The 15,157-nt window shown below is 36.9% G+C and overlaps 1 protein-coding gene across 1 annotated transcript in view; it reads left to right on the top strand.

The window, feature by feature from the left end:
- The window catches only part of LOC139877500 (cytochrome P450 87A3-like), a 50,363-nt gene that overhangs the window by 34,451 nt on the left and 755 nt on the right, over nt 1–15,157 (top strand). Inside the window, exon 2 of the mRNA XM_071864932.1 lies at nt 14,686–15,007. Within this exon, the coding sequence (XP_071721033.1) occupies nt 14,686–15,007 (322 nt within the window). The remainder of the gene's footprint in view (nt 1–14,685; nt 15,008–15,157) is intronic.

The following is a 15,157-nucleotide window of genomic DNA, read 5'->3' as shown; positions in this document are numbered from 1 at the left end:
TTGTGGGCCATAGACATAGCTGCCTCAATAGTCTGGGGTTCACTGGACTCAACCCCGTGTTCAATCTTCTCGGACAAACCATCAATGTAAGCCTCAATTTTGCGGTCCTCATCCGCATAAACCCTAGGACACAGCAAAGTTAACTCGAAAAACCTTCGTTCATAGGCATCTAACTCGGTGCCATGAATTTTCAAATTCTTGAGCTCAATCTCTAGCTTCTTGAGCTCACCCCGAGGTCTATAGCGGGTGATCAATCTTTCCTTAAAATCATTCCAGGCCAAACCATAAGCTACATCGCTTCCCAAACTACTAACCAGATTGTTCCACCATGTCAAGGCACTATCCTTGAGAGTGCAACTAGCGAAACTAACTTTGTCCTCTTCACGGACTCGACTGACCCTGAAAATAGATTCGATTTTCTCGAACCAACGAGTAAGCCCTATTGGTCCATCCGTACCACTGAATTCTTGAGGTCGACCAGCCATAAAAGTTTTGTGGGAGCATCCCACGTTGTTATTCACATTGGCGTTAACATTAGCATTTGCTGCCATAGCAGCAGCAATTCCTTCATTGATCAGGCGTTGCATACGCGCTTCAGTGGACTCTCTTGGAGGCATGATCTTCAAAATAGAATAACACATCCGTTAGTACCAAGAATAATACTAGTGTCATAAAGGAATAGATCAAAACACGAAAAGACTAACCATTAAGATATTAGTCAACTAACACTATGAGTAATAACATGACAGTTATGATTGTTATAGAAATAACCATCACATGCATACATATTTTATGATAACATCATACAACATACATAGCACCTAACATACATGAACATATATTACGCATAACATAACATGCCAAGAGCCACAACATCAGAAATAAAACATGATAATGATAATAGATGTCATAAAAATAACCATCCATACATAATGAAAAATATCCCATAACAAAATCTTAATAAAATCCTCGGCAAAATGCCGTACATAACCCAAAATGTATGTATAAAAAGGACATTAAGTCTGATGAAATAGATAATCAATATGAATAATCACATCACATTCGCTTAGAGCGGGTGTGATAAGCTGGTCCAGCATGAGTCTCAGCAGGATCCTCATACTTACGCAACTTCCCTTTCACAACATCCAACTCTTCCTTCAACACACGAACAGTGCTCTCGAGAGCCTCAAACTTAGCATTAACTTCTCGATCACGCTTGCGGTTCGCATCCTCAACCCTATGCTTGAAAGTGATAAAGTTACCCATGTCGGCACGGATCTCGTCCATAACTTCATTATGTGGCAAGGTGCGCAAACAATCACTAAGGGCGTTAATACGTGTCACCTCATTATAAGCCCGGTTCATATGAGTAATGGTAGAAAAATAGTAATGAACAGGATCATCGATCTCTGGTTGATTAGCACGACGTCTAGCAGGAGACGGTGGAGCAGGAGCAGCAACAGAGTTATCGCTCGAAGTCGACATCTGCAAACAGCAAAACCGCAAACCACATACCAAAAAGATATAAAAGCTAATAATATAACTTATACGAAATGAAATGCATAATAATGCTATAGCAAAAAGGTCGGGCTGTAGACTAGACTCTAATGCACCCTAATAACCACGGGTTGACCACATTAAGACCGCCTAGTTCCCTACAACCAGAGCTCTGATACCACATGAGACGACCCCGTCAAAACACTTAACGGATCCGTCAGTTGGTCCCACAGCTTGATCGGACTTAAATGAATTAAATAAACAAAGTTGCATTCTTTTATTTCAAAATGTTGCCCAAAAAGGAAACAAACCCAAATAAGTAGTTTAAATCAACCAACCATAGTAATGAACCAAAAGTTGACACAAAACATTGCCAACAAACCCACAATTTAAATTATTCAAAATATAATGCAAACTTAAGTTTCATAAATAGTTTCATAAAATCTGCCCAAATGCATGCAGACTCTTCTAACGACAGCGGAAGCATCAAATAACTCAAGTACCTGTGAAAACATGCAAGTAAACTGTCAACACAAAGGTTGAGTGAATTATAGGTTTAAATAAATAAGTAAACTTTAGACCACAAGATTTAAAAAAATGTTAGAAAACATTAAACATTATTCCATTATCAATGAGCCACCTGGTAACCACTTAACCCTTTATTTACCCTTGCCAAACACAATAAAAATATACACTTGGACAGTGTATCTACAACAAATTACGAAGTACTAAACATTCCGATTATAAATTTGCTAGCGCGACTAGCTCGAAATGGGGTTGTCAAACCCGATAGATCTATCCGTAGGATTCGCGTTCACCGGTAGAAACCAATGATTACAGTTACCAGACTAGGGAATATTTTTGTCCAACTCACAATGAATAATTAAATTTAACTGTTACTTGTGTCTAAACGTAAATAAAAATCTGCATGTAATCACATCCCAAAAATATACTTTGAAAAGTATGTAAAAACGGGACTATAACTCACCTTAAATAGCAACTGAAGAAATCTCACAAACAAGCGAACAGTAAGTAAAGTAATGTGATCAAGAAAGATCACAACGCCGACCTATAAATAAAGCAGGTCGAAATAAATAACTAACTTAGGCCAAGTCATAGTATGATAGCTATTGTACATGTTGCAAGTAGGCATAGAACATTACTCAGCAAGCATCGGTTTGATTGGAACAGCATAAGGACACACACTTTCTATTTTTAGAAAGTTTCTATTTTTAGCAGGTTTCCATTTTTGGAAAGTTTTCTATTTTAGGAAAGTTTCTATTTTTGGAAAGTTTCTATTTTTGGAAAGTTTCCAAATTTAGAAAGTTCTATTTTTAGAAAGTTTTGAAGTTAGGAAAGTTTCCTTATTTAGAAAGTCAACAGAAGTCAACTGAAAGTCAAAGTCAACTGAAAGTCAACTCAAAAGTCAACCTTGGTCAAACATAGTCAACATTAATTTTAAAAGTGTAAGTTATAATAATAACATAGGTTATAATGTTATTTAAAGTCAAAAGTGTATAATAATGTCTTAACATAAGTTTAATTAAATAAAATGAATTATTAAAGTTAATATAAGTTGAAATGTTATAATTAGCATAACATAAGTATTTAATTAATTAATTAAATATTAATCATAATATAAATATTATTAATTTATAATAAATTTTAAATCATATCATAAGTATTATTAATTAATAATGAATTATTAATCATATCATAAGTTTCTAATTAAAATTATTAAATCATAAGTATTTAATAATTAAATCATAATTAAATAATAATTAAGTCTTATAATAATTAAATAATTATTTAATATTTATTATAAGTCTTTTAATAATTTCTCAAAAACAAATTTAATACTTATCATAAGTATTTTCCTTTAATAATAAAAGTATTACTAATCATAAGTTTAATTAAAATGTTAATTAAATTATAATTAATAATTAAATGATATAATAAATATTTATATCATAAGTTTTAAATAATAATTACTTCTTTTATCATAAGTAATTGATTAATAATGAAATCCATTAATTTTAACATAAGTTTAATCATGAACCATAAGTTTTAAGTTTAAAAGTTCGTCGGGTCGTATCTTGAGCCCCGGGTGTCGGTTTCGGGCAAGCCACATATGCAACTTCACCTTCTCAAACCACCCGACACAAATATGAACTCAAGAGCACTCCAAGAACAGTCCCTAGGTCGTGGATATCAGCCATGACAACATTTGGGAAATCAATTTACTCAAAACAGTAATTCGGGCACAACAGGTGAACCGTGGCTCGGATTTAGGTGACCCGAACATAAAATTTCGTCCCACCATCAGTCCTAACCAAATAACACACCCTAAAGACACCAAGGATGGTCACAAAGTCGGACCCAACCTTGTTCATGCCAAGAACACCTTTCAATCTTTAACAAAAACCAAATTAAGCATATCTAGGGCTCCGGGAATCGAAACGACATGAATCCGGAGTCTAAAATTAATGTCTTGATGAGAGGAACTCATTTATGTACTTTATTTTAACATTCATATCAGTTACAAAGTCAGAATATACGAATCAAACTGCTGTCCAAAATTTACAAACCGAAAACATATGCAAACGAGTAATTCTACGCATCCAAACAACATTACAACAACTAATATACATCATACTAATAATATAAACCCAAAATACAGAAATATAAATAAATATGAAAAGTTCTAGGGTTAGGGTTTATACCCTAATCGAGAATCAAAGAATATGGATGTGTAGAGAAAGACGAGAGGAATCCGATTATGCAAGCCAATTGATGATCCAAGCAATAAAAAGTGGTGAAGATGGTGATGTAAGGTGGTGGTGGCGACGGCCTAGAAAGGAGAAGGGAGGAGGAGAGAGCAAAAATAGATTTAGGTTTTGTGATTTTGTAAAATGAAGTGGAAAAAGAAAAATCAAGGGAGTATACTCCCTCCCTTGGTGGACTTCGGCCGAATGGGGGTCATGGGGGTGGGCCCCATGGCCCAATTTTTCTAAATGGTGAAATCCTTGTGGCCCGAAATCCCGAACGAAGCCCGAAACGCGAAAACACGCTTACGCGATTAAAAATCCGGAAAGATAACGAACGCGCGACGAAAAATAAATATAAATACACCTACTAATAATATGATCATAAAATATCATATTTAAAATATTTAGGATTTAAAAATCCCGAAAGCTCGACCGTTGGTTTAAAAACCGAAAAGATTCGCCGGATGGAAATCCGCGGAACGTAGAAACGTATAAATTAAAATATGAATACATATATTCACATAACACATAATAATTATTATATATATATTATTACAAAAATAATAATATAGGTTATAGAAATGACGTGGCACACTAACAGTTAACTGTCGTTAAATAATTAACGGAAAAAGATAACGGAAAAAGTAGGGTCGTGACAGACGCCGTCCAGATGCACTGACTTACAAATTTTTTTTTTTGGTACGCGTTTTTGGGATTTAAGATGTCGGGTTGTTACAAGTTGTATCAGAGCATTGTCTAAGGGATTTAGGCGACTTGAGATAGGTGCCTAGACTTAGACTTTATTGTGTGTACGCTTATGTGGGACTTGTAGGACTTTGGGTCGGATCGGGAATTGTTAGTGCATAGGTTTATGTGAACTAACCATGTAATAATTGCTTTGTGTTGTGTTTGGCGAATCATCAAGCTAGATAGACGTTGTACTAGCAAGTTAATGCGACGTGCTCGCGTAACAATGATTAGCTACCATTGTTACGGGTGAAAATCGTGTCAAACAAGCAATGCACGACGATTGTTGAGCAAGATGGAGTAGTGTGGGTACATGTATATACTTACGTGTTGTGTCCTTTTGTTTCGTCGTTTAACCTATTTCGTTTTATAGAATGAAGACGAGAAATGGACCCGAGATTGATAACGGTGGTACGAGTGAGGACACCGAGCTTACAGCCAAGATTGAGGCCATTCTTAAGGCTCAAAAGGTGGAGTATCTCGTAGAGATTAAGAAGATGTTTCTAGACTCGATTGACGAGCAACTAGTCAATGTTGTGAGGGAGCAAGTTAAGGCCGTCCTTCACGAAGATAATGTGGGTAGACGTGACTTTTTCTTTAAGAACTTCAAGGATGCCCAACCTCCTACCTTTGAGGGTGAACGGGACCCACTTAAGAGTGCCCGGTGGATCTCCGATATGGAGGGGGCCTTTCGTACGTGTGAATGCCCTCTTGATAAAAAGACAAGGTATGGTTGTAGCATGTTAATGTGCGATGCTAAATTGTGGTGGGATGCTAAGATCCAACTTTATGGTGAAGAGCAATGTATGGACTTCACGTGGGATGAATTCAAAGTGGAGTTTTTTGATGAGTACCGAACTTCGACCGATCTTACAAGGCTTAAGGACGAGCTACATTCCTTGAGGCAAGGGTCGATGGATTTGAACACTCTCAAATCCGTGTTTTTGTCCAAGACTCAATTTTGCCCGGAGTATGTCGGGAATGATAAAATGTTGAAAGAAGATTTCTATCGAACCTTGAACGATAGTTATCAAGAAAAGATTAGTGTGAATGTGTTGAAAAGTTTTGACGAGTTGTTCAATATGGCTAAGGGTTTTGAAGCGCTTGTGATAAGAAAGGGGGGTTTTACTCTTGGTAAGAGGAAGTTCGAGAATTCGAATCAATTGAACTTTTCCAATACGAAGAGCAAAAAGGGTTCCGAGAGTGTTGGTAGTGTGAAGAAGGGTACGTCCAGGGGTTTTAGGCCCAAATGTTATAGTTGTGGGCAACATGGACACATGGCTCGTGATTGTACAAGTGCAACTTCAACACCAAAAGTCACATGTTATAATTGTGGAAAAGAAGGGCACAAGAGACCGGAGTGTCCCGAGACGCGCAGTGATAATGTTAAGCGGTTAGAGAAGGCGGCGGGTACGGCAAGGGGTCGAAATTATTTGATGACCAATGATGAAGCCAAGCAATCAAACGAAGTTGTCTCAGGTACTTTCATGGTTAATTCTAATCCGGCAAGAATTCTATTTGATAGCGGTGCAAATTTGTCGTTTGTGTCTCCTAAATTTGTGCCTAAACTTGATAGACCGGTAGCTAAGTTAAGTCGTCCGGTAGAAGTCGAAATAGCGGACGGCAAGACGGTGCTAGTGGTTGATGTGTGTGAAAATTGTGATGTTGTTTTCGGTGCCGAAACCTTTAAAATTGATCTCATTCCAATGACCTTGGGCGATTTTGATATTGTCGTTGGTATGGATTGGCTCGATCGTTATAGAGCCGATATTGCATGCCATGATAAGTTTATTCGTTTGAAGACCCCAAGTGGGGGAGAGTTGATTATTCATGGTGATAAGTAAGGAGACCGGTGCCAATATGCACTTTTGCACGGGCACGTCGTCTCGTTGTTACTGGTGGCATGGCTTTCCTTGCTCATGTTGTTGATACTCGTAATGAGCCACCACCCATTCGTGAAATTCCGGTGGTTAATGAATTTGAAGACGTTTTTCTGGATGAGTTACCGGGTGTTCCGGCAGAAAGACAAGTTGAATTTCGCATTGAGTTGGTTCCGGGGGCTACCCCCATCGCTAAAACTCCTTACCGTTTAGCGCCGAAGGAAATGCAAGAGTTTTTAAATCAAACCCAAGAGTTGCTTGAGAAAGGTTTTATCCGACCGAGTGCTTCGCCATGGGGTGCTCCGGTGTTATTTGTGAAAAAGAAAGATGGTAGTATGCGTATGTGCATTGATTACCGTGAGTTGAATAAAGTGACGATCAAGAATCGTTATCCGTTACCTAGGATTGACGATTTGTTTGATCAACTTCAAGGTGCAACGTATTTCTCTAAAATCGACCTACGGTCCGGCTATCACCAAATGCGGGTTCGTGAGGAGGACATTGAGAAAATGGCTTTTCGAACGCGTTATGGGCATTTTGAGTTCGTAGTTATGCCTTTTGGTCTTACGAATGCACCGGCGGCATTCATGGATCTTATGAACCGAGTGTGCCAACCTATGTTGGACAACTCAGTAATAGTGTTCATTGACGACATACTAGTCTACTCGAAAAGTATGAACGAACATGAACGTCATTTGCGTGAAGTATTGAAGACGCTATGAAAGGAGAAGTTGTATGCAAAGTTCTCCAAATGTGAATTTTGGCTAAGGGAAGTTCAATTCCTTGGTCATATTGTGAATGAAAACGGTATTCAAGTAGATCCGGGGAAGATCGAGACGGTGAAGAGTTGGGGACGACCGACTATGCCTACGGAAATCCGAAGTTTTCTCGAATTGGCCGGTTATTATCGTCGGTTTATCAAAGACTTTTCTAAGATTGCTTCTCCATTGACGAAGTTGACGAGAAAGAATGCTAGGTTTAATTGGGAGGACGAGCAAGAAATTGCTTTTCAATTGTTAAAAGAGAAGTTATGTCAAGCTCCGGTGTTAGTGTTGCCGGAAGGGGTAGAAGACATGACGGTTTATTGTGATGCTTCTCTAAATGGTCTCGGGTGTGTTCTAATGCAAAGAGGTAAAGTCATCACTTATGCCTTTCGACAATTAAAGGAACATGAAACGAGATATCCGACTCATGATCTCGAGTTGGCGGCGGTTGTACATGCGATGAAAATTTGGCGCCACTACTTGTATGGTGTCAAATGTACGATTTATTCAGATCACAAGAATTTAAAACATCTTTTTACTCAACGAGATTTGAATTATCGTCAACGTAGATGGATGGATGTGGTGAAAGACTATGATTGTGAGATACTTTATCATCCGGGTAAGACGAACATTGTCGCGGATGCGTTGAGTCGAAAGAGTCAACATCCGGCGATACGAGTAGGATCGTTACGTTTGATTATTACTAATGATTTTTTTTTTGTGAAGCTTGGTGAGATTCAAATAGAGGCTTACGTTCACAACAAGCATACGGAGCGAATCGTGGGCCAATCGGAGTTTATTACTATGGGTTCGCGTGGGTTGTTGTCTTTTCAAGGAAGGGTGTGGGGTGCCTAAGATGGGTGATTACCGACGGGTGCTACTTGATGAAGCACATAAGTCAAAATATTCCATTCACCCGGGCGCGACGAAAATGTATCTTGACTTGAAGAAAGATTATTGGTGGCCGGGCATGAAGCGTGATGTTGTAAAATATGTTGAGCAATGTGTTACTTGTTTGCAAGTTAAAGCAGAGCACCAAAATCCGTATGGTAAGTTGCAACCGTTAGAAATCCCGAAATGGAAATGGGAGCACATTACCATGGATTTCATAACAAAGTTACCTAAGACGGCGAGAACCCAATTTGACACGATTTGGGTAATAGTTGATAGATTGACGAAAAGTGCTTTGTTTCTTCCCATTAAAGAAGCAATATCTTCGGAGTCCTTAGCTAAGTTGTTTATCAAGGAAGTGGTCTCGCGACATGGGGTTCCTATATCTATTATTTCGGATCGAGATACCCGTTTTACATCTCGGTTTTGGGAAAAGTTTCACGAAGATATGGGAATGCAATTGAAATTGAGAACGGCGTATCATCCTCAAACGGACGGTCAAATCGAACGTACGAATCAAACTTTGGAAGATATGTTACGGGCGTGCATTATTGATTTCGGTTGTAGTTGGGATGAGCATTTTCCTTTGGTGGAATTCTCGTACAATAATAGTTATCATACTAGTATCGGGATGCCACCTTATGAGATGCTTTACGGGCGAAGGTGTCGAACTCCAATTTGTTGGGGTGAAGTGGGTCAAAGGGAAATCGGGAGTACCGAATTGGTTTTGGAGACGAATAACAAGATTGATATTATTCGGGAACATTTGAAGAAGGCTCAAGATAGACAAAAGTCGTATGCCGATAAACGTAGATGAACGATCGAATTTCAGGAAGGTGATATGGTGATGCTTAAGGTTTCGCCTTGGAAGGGTATTATTAGATTTCGAAAACGGGGAAAGTTAGCTCCTCGGTTTATTGGACCATTCAAAGTTTTAGCTCGTGTTGGCGAAGTTGCATATCGTTTGGAATTACCCGAAGAACTTGCGGGTATCCATAATACATTTCATGTTTCCCATCTCCATAAGTGTCTTGCGAATGATTCTTCGTGGGTGTCGTTAGACGAGATTGAGCTAAATAATAAGTTAGAGTATGTTGAGGAGCCGGTTGCAATACTTGATGAAAAGGTTAAGAAATTGAGAAATAAGGAGGTGAGGACTTTTAAATTCCAATGGCGTCGAATTATAGGCTCCGAGTTTACTTGGGAGCCCGAAGAGTTTGTCTTGGTTTATCTTCCTGCTTGTCATGCGGCGTGGATTGTGAGGTCGCAATCCGGTTTAAGTGGGGGAGAGTTGTAAGATCCTGTTTTCTTTTTGGTTTGGACGCCGTCCAAACATCTGGGATGCCGCCCCATTTGAAGGCCTGGACGCCGTCCAGAAATCTGGACGCCGTCCAGATGATCTGTCGAGCCAGAATTGGGTTTTTAAATATTTTAGATAGGTAAATTGGTAATTTCACTTGGTGGACGAATTAAAGGCCCTAAATCAGTTTGGTTGAGCCTCATTACTCCATTTCTAACCACCAAACTTCATCCACTTAAATCCTAGTGAGAGAGTGTGATTCAAGTGTGAGAAAGCTCAAATCAGAGAAGAAGAAGCTTGTTTCGGGTTTTAGCTCGAGCATTAAAGTTGTTCATCTCGTCGTTAGCTTCGTTTTGATTGTGGTGGTAAGCCCTAAACTTGATTTCTCTAGTTAATATGTTTAAGGGTTAGGGTTTGGGTTAAGGTTGTACATAAAACCTATGTGTGAGTGATTTGGGGTTTTGGGTAAGTTTGGGTTATGAAGACCCAAATGGTGACTAACCTAGGGTTTTGAAAGGGTAAATGGTGTAAATGGGTCTTAAAGACCTAAGTAATTACTAGTACATTTATAGTTAATGTTAGTAGGTGTGATTTGGGTTGTGGGTGACCCAAATGGGTGTGTTGACCTTGAAATGGGTCAAATGGGTCTTTGATGACCTAGGTTGTCTTGCATGTATGAAAACGAGTTAACTTTGTGGTTAAAAGTGTGTTAAGACCTTAATTGGCTAGAGTTAGGGTTTTGGGTGAAGTTAACCCACTATTAGGGTTAAGGGTGCAAAATGGGTCGGAATTGCACCTTGGGTCAAAGGACTCTAGAATGTTGAGTGAGTTGGTTGACCGACTTATGTTGTGATTTGATTAGGTGCTAAAATGTAATAGGTACGTTACATTGAAGTCGCAAGCTCGGTTAGCGTTCGCAAAAAGACTCTAAGGTGAGTGGAGTAATTATACATGTATGTATATGGTATATTTATTTGTATGTTATGGTATGACCCATGGAGCCGGGAATGTCATAGTGTGTGTGTGTGTGAATGTACTAAGATGTGAACCGGTAGCATCATAGTGCATGTTTTGAGATGTGAACCACGGAGCCGGTAGCATCATAGTGCATGTTTTGAGATGTGAACCATTGAGATGTGAACCACGGAGCCGGTAGCATCATAGTACATGTTTTGAGATGTGAACCATGGAGCTGGTAGCATCAAAGTGTGAACCACGGAGCCGGTAGCACTAAAAAATGAGGTGTGAACCACGGAGCCGGTAGCACCAAAGTGTGAACCACGGAGCCGGTAGCACTATAAAAGAGTATGACTCAAATGCGTAGTGACGTGAACCACGGAGCAGGTAGCGTCATAGCATTGCGTATGGTGTGAACCACGGAGCCGGTAGCATCATGACGCGTTTATGGTTAACCATATAGTTGTTTATGTGTATGTCGTGATGTATCATATTATATTTTGTGGAGCTTATGAGATTGATGTTGCTAGTTGCGTTATTTGGAGGTATTTTAGTTTACTTGGAGTTGTATGCTAATTGTTATTACTAGCGATTATGCGGTGTGTAAGTGAATGCAAGTAGGTATATTATATATGTATATGTATAATTATTGCATTCACTAAGCTTTGCTTACCCTCTCGTTGTTTACCTTTTTATAGGCTCGGGCGTTGACAAGGGTAAGAGCGTTCAATTGGATTAGTGGTCTCCCGCTTGTTTTGATAGGGGATGCTTTTGGGTGTTAGCTTTTGGAGTTCGACCGAGATTGGGTAGTCTAACCCCAAACACCATGCTCTAGTGTCGTTTGGAACTTAAACTTGTATTTGGCCGAAACTTTTATTTTTGAACTAAACTCGTAAAATGGGCGATGTGGGCCCGTTGATGTAAAACTTGATTTGATGATGAAAATCTCTTAGTTTCACTTATATTGACTTGTGGTAAAAAGGTTTTCGTTTAAAAGTGTCGGGAAGCGGGTTTTCTGCTCACGTGAGTTGGACCCGTGATCAGTCCCTGGCAGTTCATTGGGACGCCGTCCCAATTGCTTGGACGCCGTCCCAGTTGTGTTGAGCTGGACGCCGTCCCAAACCTTGGACGCCGTCCCACCTTTCTGAGCTGGACGCCGTCCAGGATTCTGGACGCCGTCCAGATGCACTGACTTACAAATTTTTTTTTTTGTTACGCGTTTTTGGGATTTAAGATGTCGGGTTGTTACAGGAAGTAATTTTTTTTTTTAGATTTTGGTTTTTTCGAAAAAAAAATTTCAGACATCAAAATTAGGTAAAAATATGAACATTTAAAAAAGACACTTTGTGACGAATATTATGATTTTGGCGGTAAAATGCTCGAAGAAAAAAATAAAAACATTCAATGCATTGAATGTTTTGATTCTGAGTTTATTTGCATCGTTTTGTTTTCATCTTGTGTGAAGTGTTTTTTTTTTCAAAATTTACCCCGATTTAGAGTTTAGGGTTTGGGGTTTGGGGTTTGGGTTTAGTGTTTTGGGTTTAGTCCCTAAACCCTAAACCTTAAACTCTAAACCGTTCGTGTTAAAATATTCAATCTAAACCCTAATTTATAAACCCTAAACCCTAATTTCTAAACCCAAAACCCTAATTTCTAAACCCTAATAGCTAAACCCTTATTTTTAACCCCCTAATTTCTAAACCCTAAATTCTAACCCCTTAAAAAAAACTCAGAATCAAAACATTCAATGCATTGAATGTTTTCATTTTTTTCGAGCGTTTTACCGCCAAAATAATAACATTCATCACAAAGTGTCTTTTTTAAATGTTCATATTTTCATGTGATCTTGATGCCTGAAAAAAAAAATCGAAAAAACGAAAAAAAATTACTTCCCCCCACTTCCCCCAAAAAAGTGTTTCCCTCTTGATTTATATATATATATATATATATATATATATATATATATATATATATATATATATATATATATATATATATATATATATATATGGAGAGGATCCAGTAAAAATTTTTTAGTGTGAGAACTCTAGGAACTCAAAAATACACTGAAATTCGAGAAAAAATGTGGCGGACGAGCAAAAAAGGGGAATTCGAGCAAGAATACAAAACACAGATGAACAAAAATTTCATAGTCGAGCAAAAAAAAAATTTATTTTTTTATTTTTTTCGAAAAAAATGTAGAACACATTTTTGTTCGAATATCAAAATTTTTGTTCGACTACCTATGTGTTCGACATTTTTCGTTCGAATTTCAAAAATGTAGAACACATTTTTTTCGAATATCACAATTTTTGTTCGAATATCAAATTTTTGTTCGTCCTTGTTTTTTTTTGTTCGACTTTCTCCATTTTTGCTCGACTATCATGTTTTTTTGTTCGTCCGTGTCCTATTTTTTGCTCGAATATGGAGTTTTTTTGCTCGAATTTCCCATTTTTGCTCGAATTTAAGTGTATTTTTGAGTTCTCAGGGTTCTCACACAAAAAAAAATTTCATTTGATTCCTCTACTATCTATACATATAGATAAATCAAAAAGTTTTTCTTGATTATGGTTAAAAATTATTTAAGAATATATATATATATATATATATATATATATATATATATATATATATATATATATATATATATATATATATATATATATATATATAAATTGATCCTTCTTATTAACAGACACTACTAATACTAATTAATCCGAGTATTAGTAATAATAATAATCTCGATGATGAAGATGAAAATGACATGTGACATATATATGTTTTATACAAGAATTATTGTATAATGATAACATGGAACAAATATAATTTAGACCTTACTAACGTATTTTCATTTGACACGTTCTATGACAAATTTTCAATGGACTCATATTTTCTCTAAATATTACGTAGTATATAATTTATATCTAATTAAAAAGATATTAATGGAGGGAAAAAAAATTGTAGACGCTAAGTTACTAACACCGTCCAAAATCACTTTTTAAATTTGTCAATACCACGAGCTCTTAAACCCAAAAGAACTTTTAAAAATTTTCAATACCATGGTCACGGGCTCATAAACTCAAGAATAATTGTTTGAAAAAATCAATTAATTTTCACGATTATTTTACCCACCCGTGTAAATCATGGACTCCAACTTTTTATTTGTTTTTGCTATTTACATATTTGAATGATATAATCTGCTACGGTTTTTGCACGACTTTTTACACACTCGTGTAACACACGGGAAGATGAAGATGACATGTGACATATATATGTTTTATACAAGAATTATTGTATAATGATAACATAAAACAAATGTAACTTAGACTTTACTAACGTGTTTTCATGTGACACGTTTCATGACAAATTTTCTACGGACTTATATTTTCTCTAAATAATACGTAGTATATAATTTATATATGATTAAATAGATATTAATGGAGAGAAATAAAAAAAAAAATTGTAGACATTAAGTTACTAACACCACCCAAAACCACTTTTTAAATTTGTCAATACCACGGGCTCTTAAACTCAGAAGAACTTTTAAAATTTATCAATACCATGGTCACGAGCTCTTAAACTCAAGGATAATTGTTTGAAAAAATCAATTAATTTTGCACAATACTTTTACCCACCCGTTCAATACACGTGCTCTAACGTTTTATTTACTTTCGCTATTTATATACTTGAATCATATAATCTGTTACGATTTTTGCACGGCTTTTTACACACCCGTGCAACGCACGGGCTCTAAAACCTAGTGTGTGTATATATATATATATATATATATATATATATATATATATATATATATATATATATATATAGGTGTACGTAGTATATAGACCGTTAAATTTTATATAAAGATATTTATATTACAGATATGGGTCGATCTTTCGAACTAGTATAGTTGGAATGAAGGTTATAGTATCAACTGATTCAAATCTTAACTATAAGATCTTCCAACAAGAGGGTCTGTTCCAAAGCTGGTATCCGAATAGCATGACAAAGGTATTCGGAGAGCATAATTTAAGTACATTGCAAGGGTACCTTCATAAGTACACTAAGAACATGGTACTAAATTTAGTTGGTTATGAGACACTTAAAAATATGCTTTCTGAGGTTGAAAGTGCAGCAACAACAACTATACAGAGATGGGAAACAAGCCAAGAAATAGTGGAATTAAAAGCTGGAACCGCAAATGTAAGTTGAAGAAATCTCAACTAAATAATTTTAGATTTTATAACGCCAACCATTATGCAAAAGTGTATTGTACATTGACTATTTGGTGGCTGTTATTCAAATGTGCAATATAGTTATTTATGCACCTTAACAACATGAAAACCTGTTTAT

The sequence above is a fragment of the Rutidosis leptorrhynchoides genome, chromosome 11 (assembly GCF_046630445.1).
Source record: "Rutidosis leptorrhynchoides isolate AG116_Rl617_1_P2 chromosome 11, CSIRO_AGI_Rlap_v1, whole genome shotgun sequence".
Taxonomy (NCBI): domain Eukaryota; kingdom Viridiplantae; phylum Streptophyta; class Magnoliopsida; order Asterales; family Asteraceae; genus Rutidosis; species Rutidosis leptorrhynchoides.
Note: the sequence above shows the minus strand (reverse complement) of the source record. Positions and strands in the feature narration are given on the sequence as shown.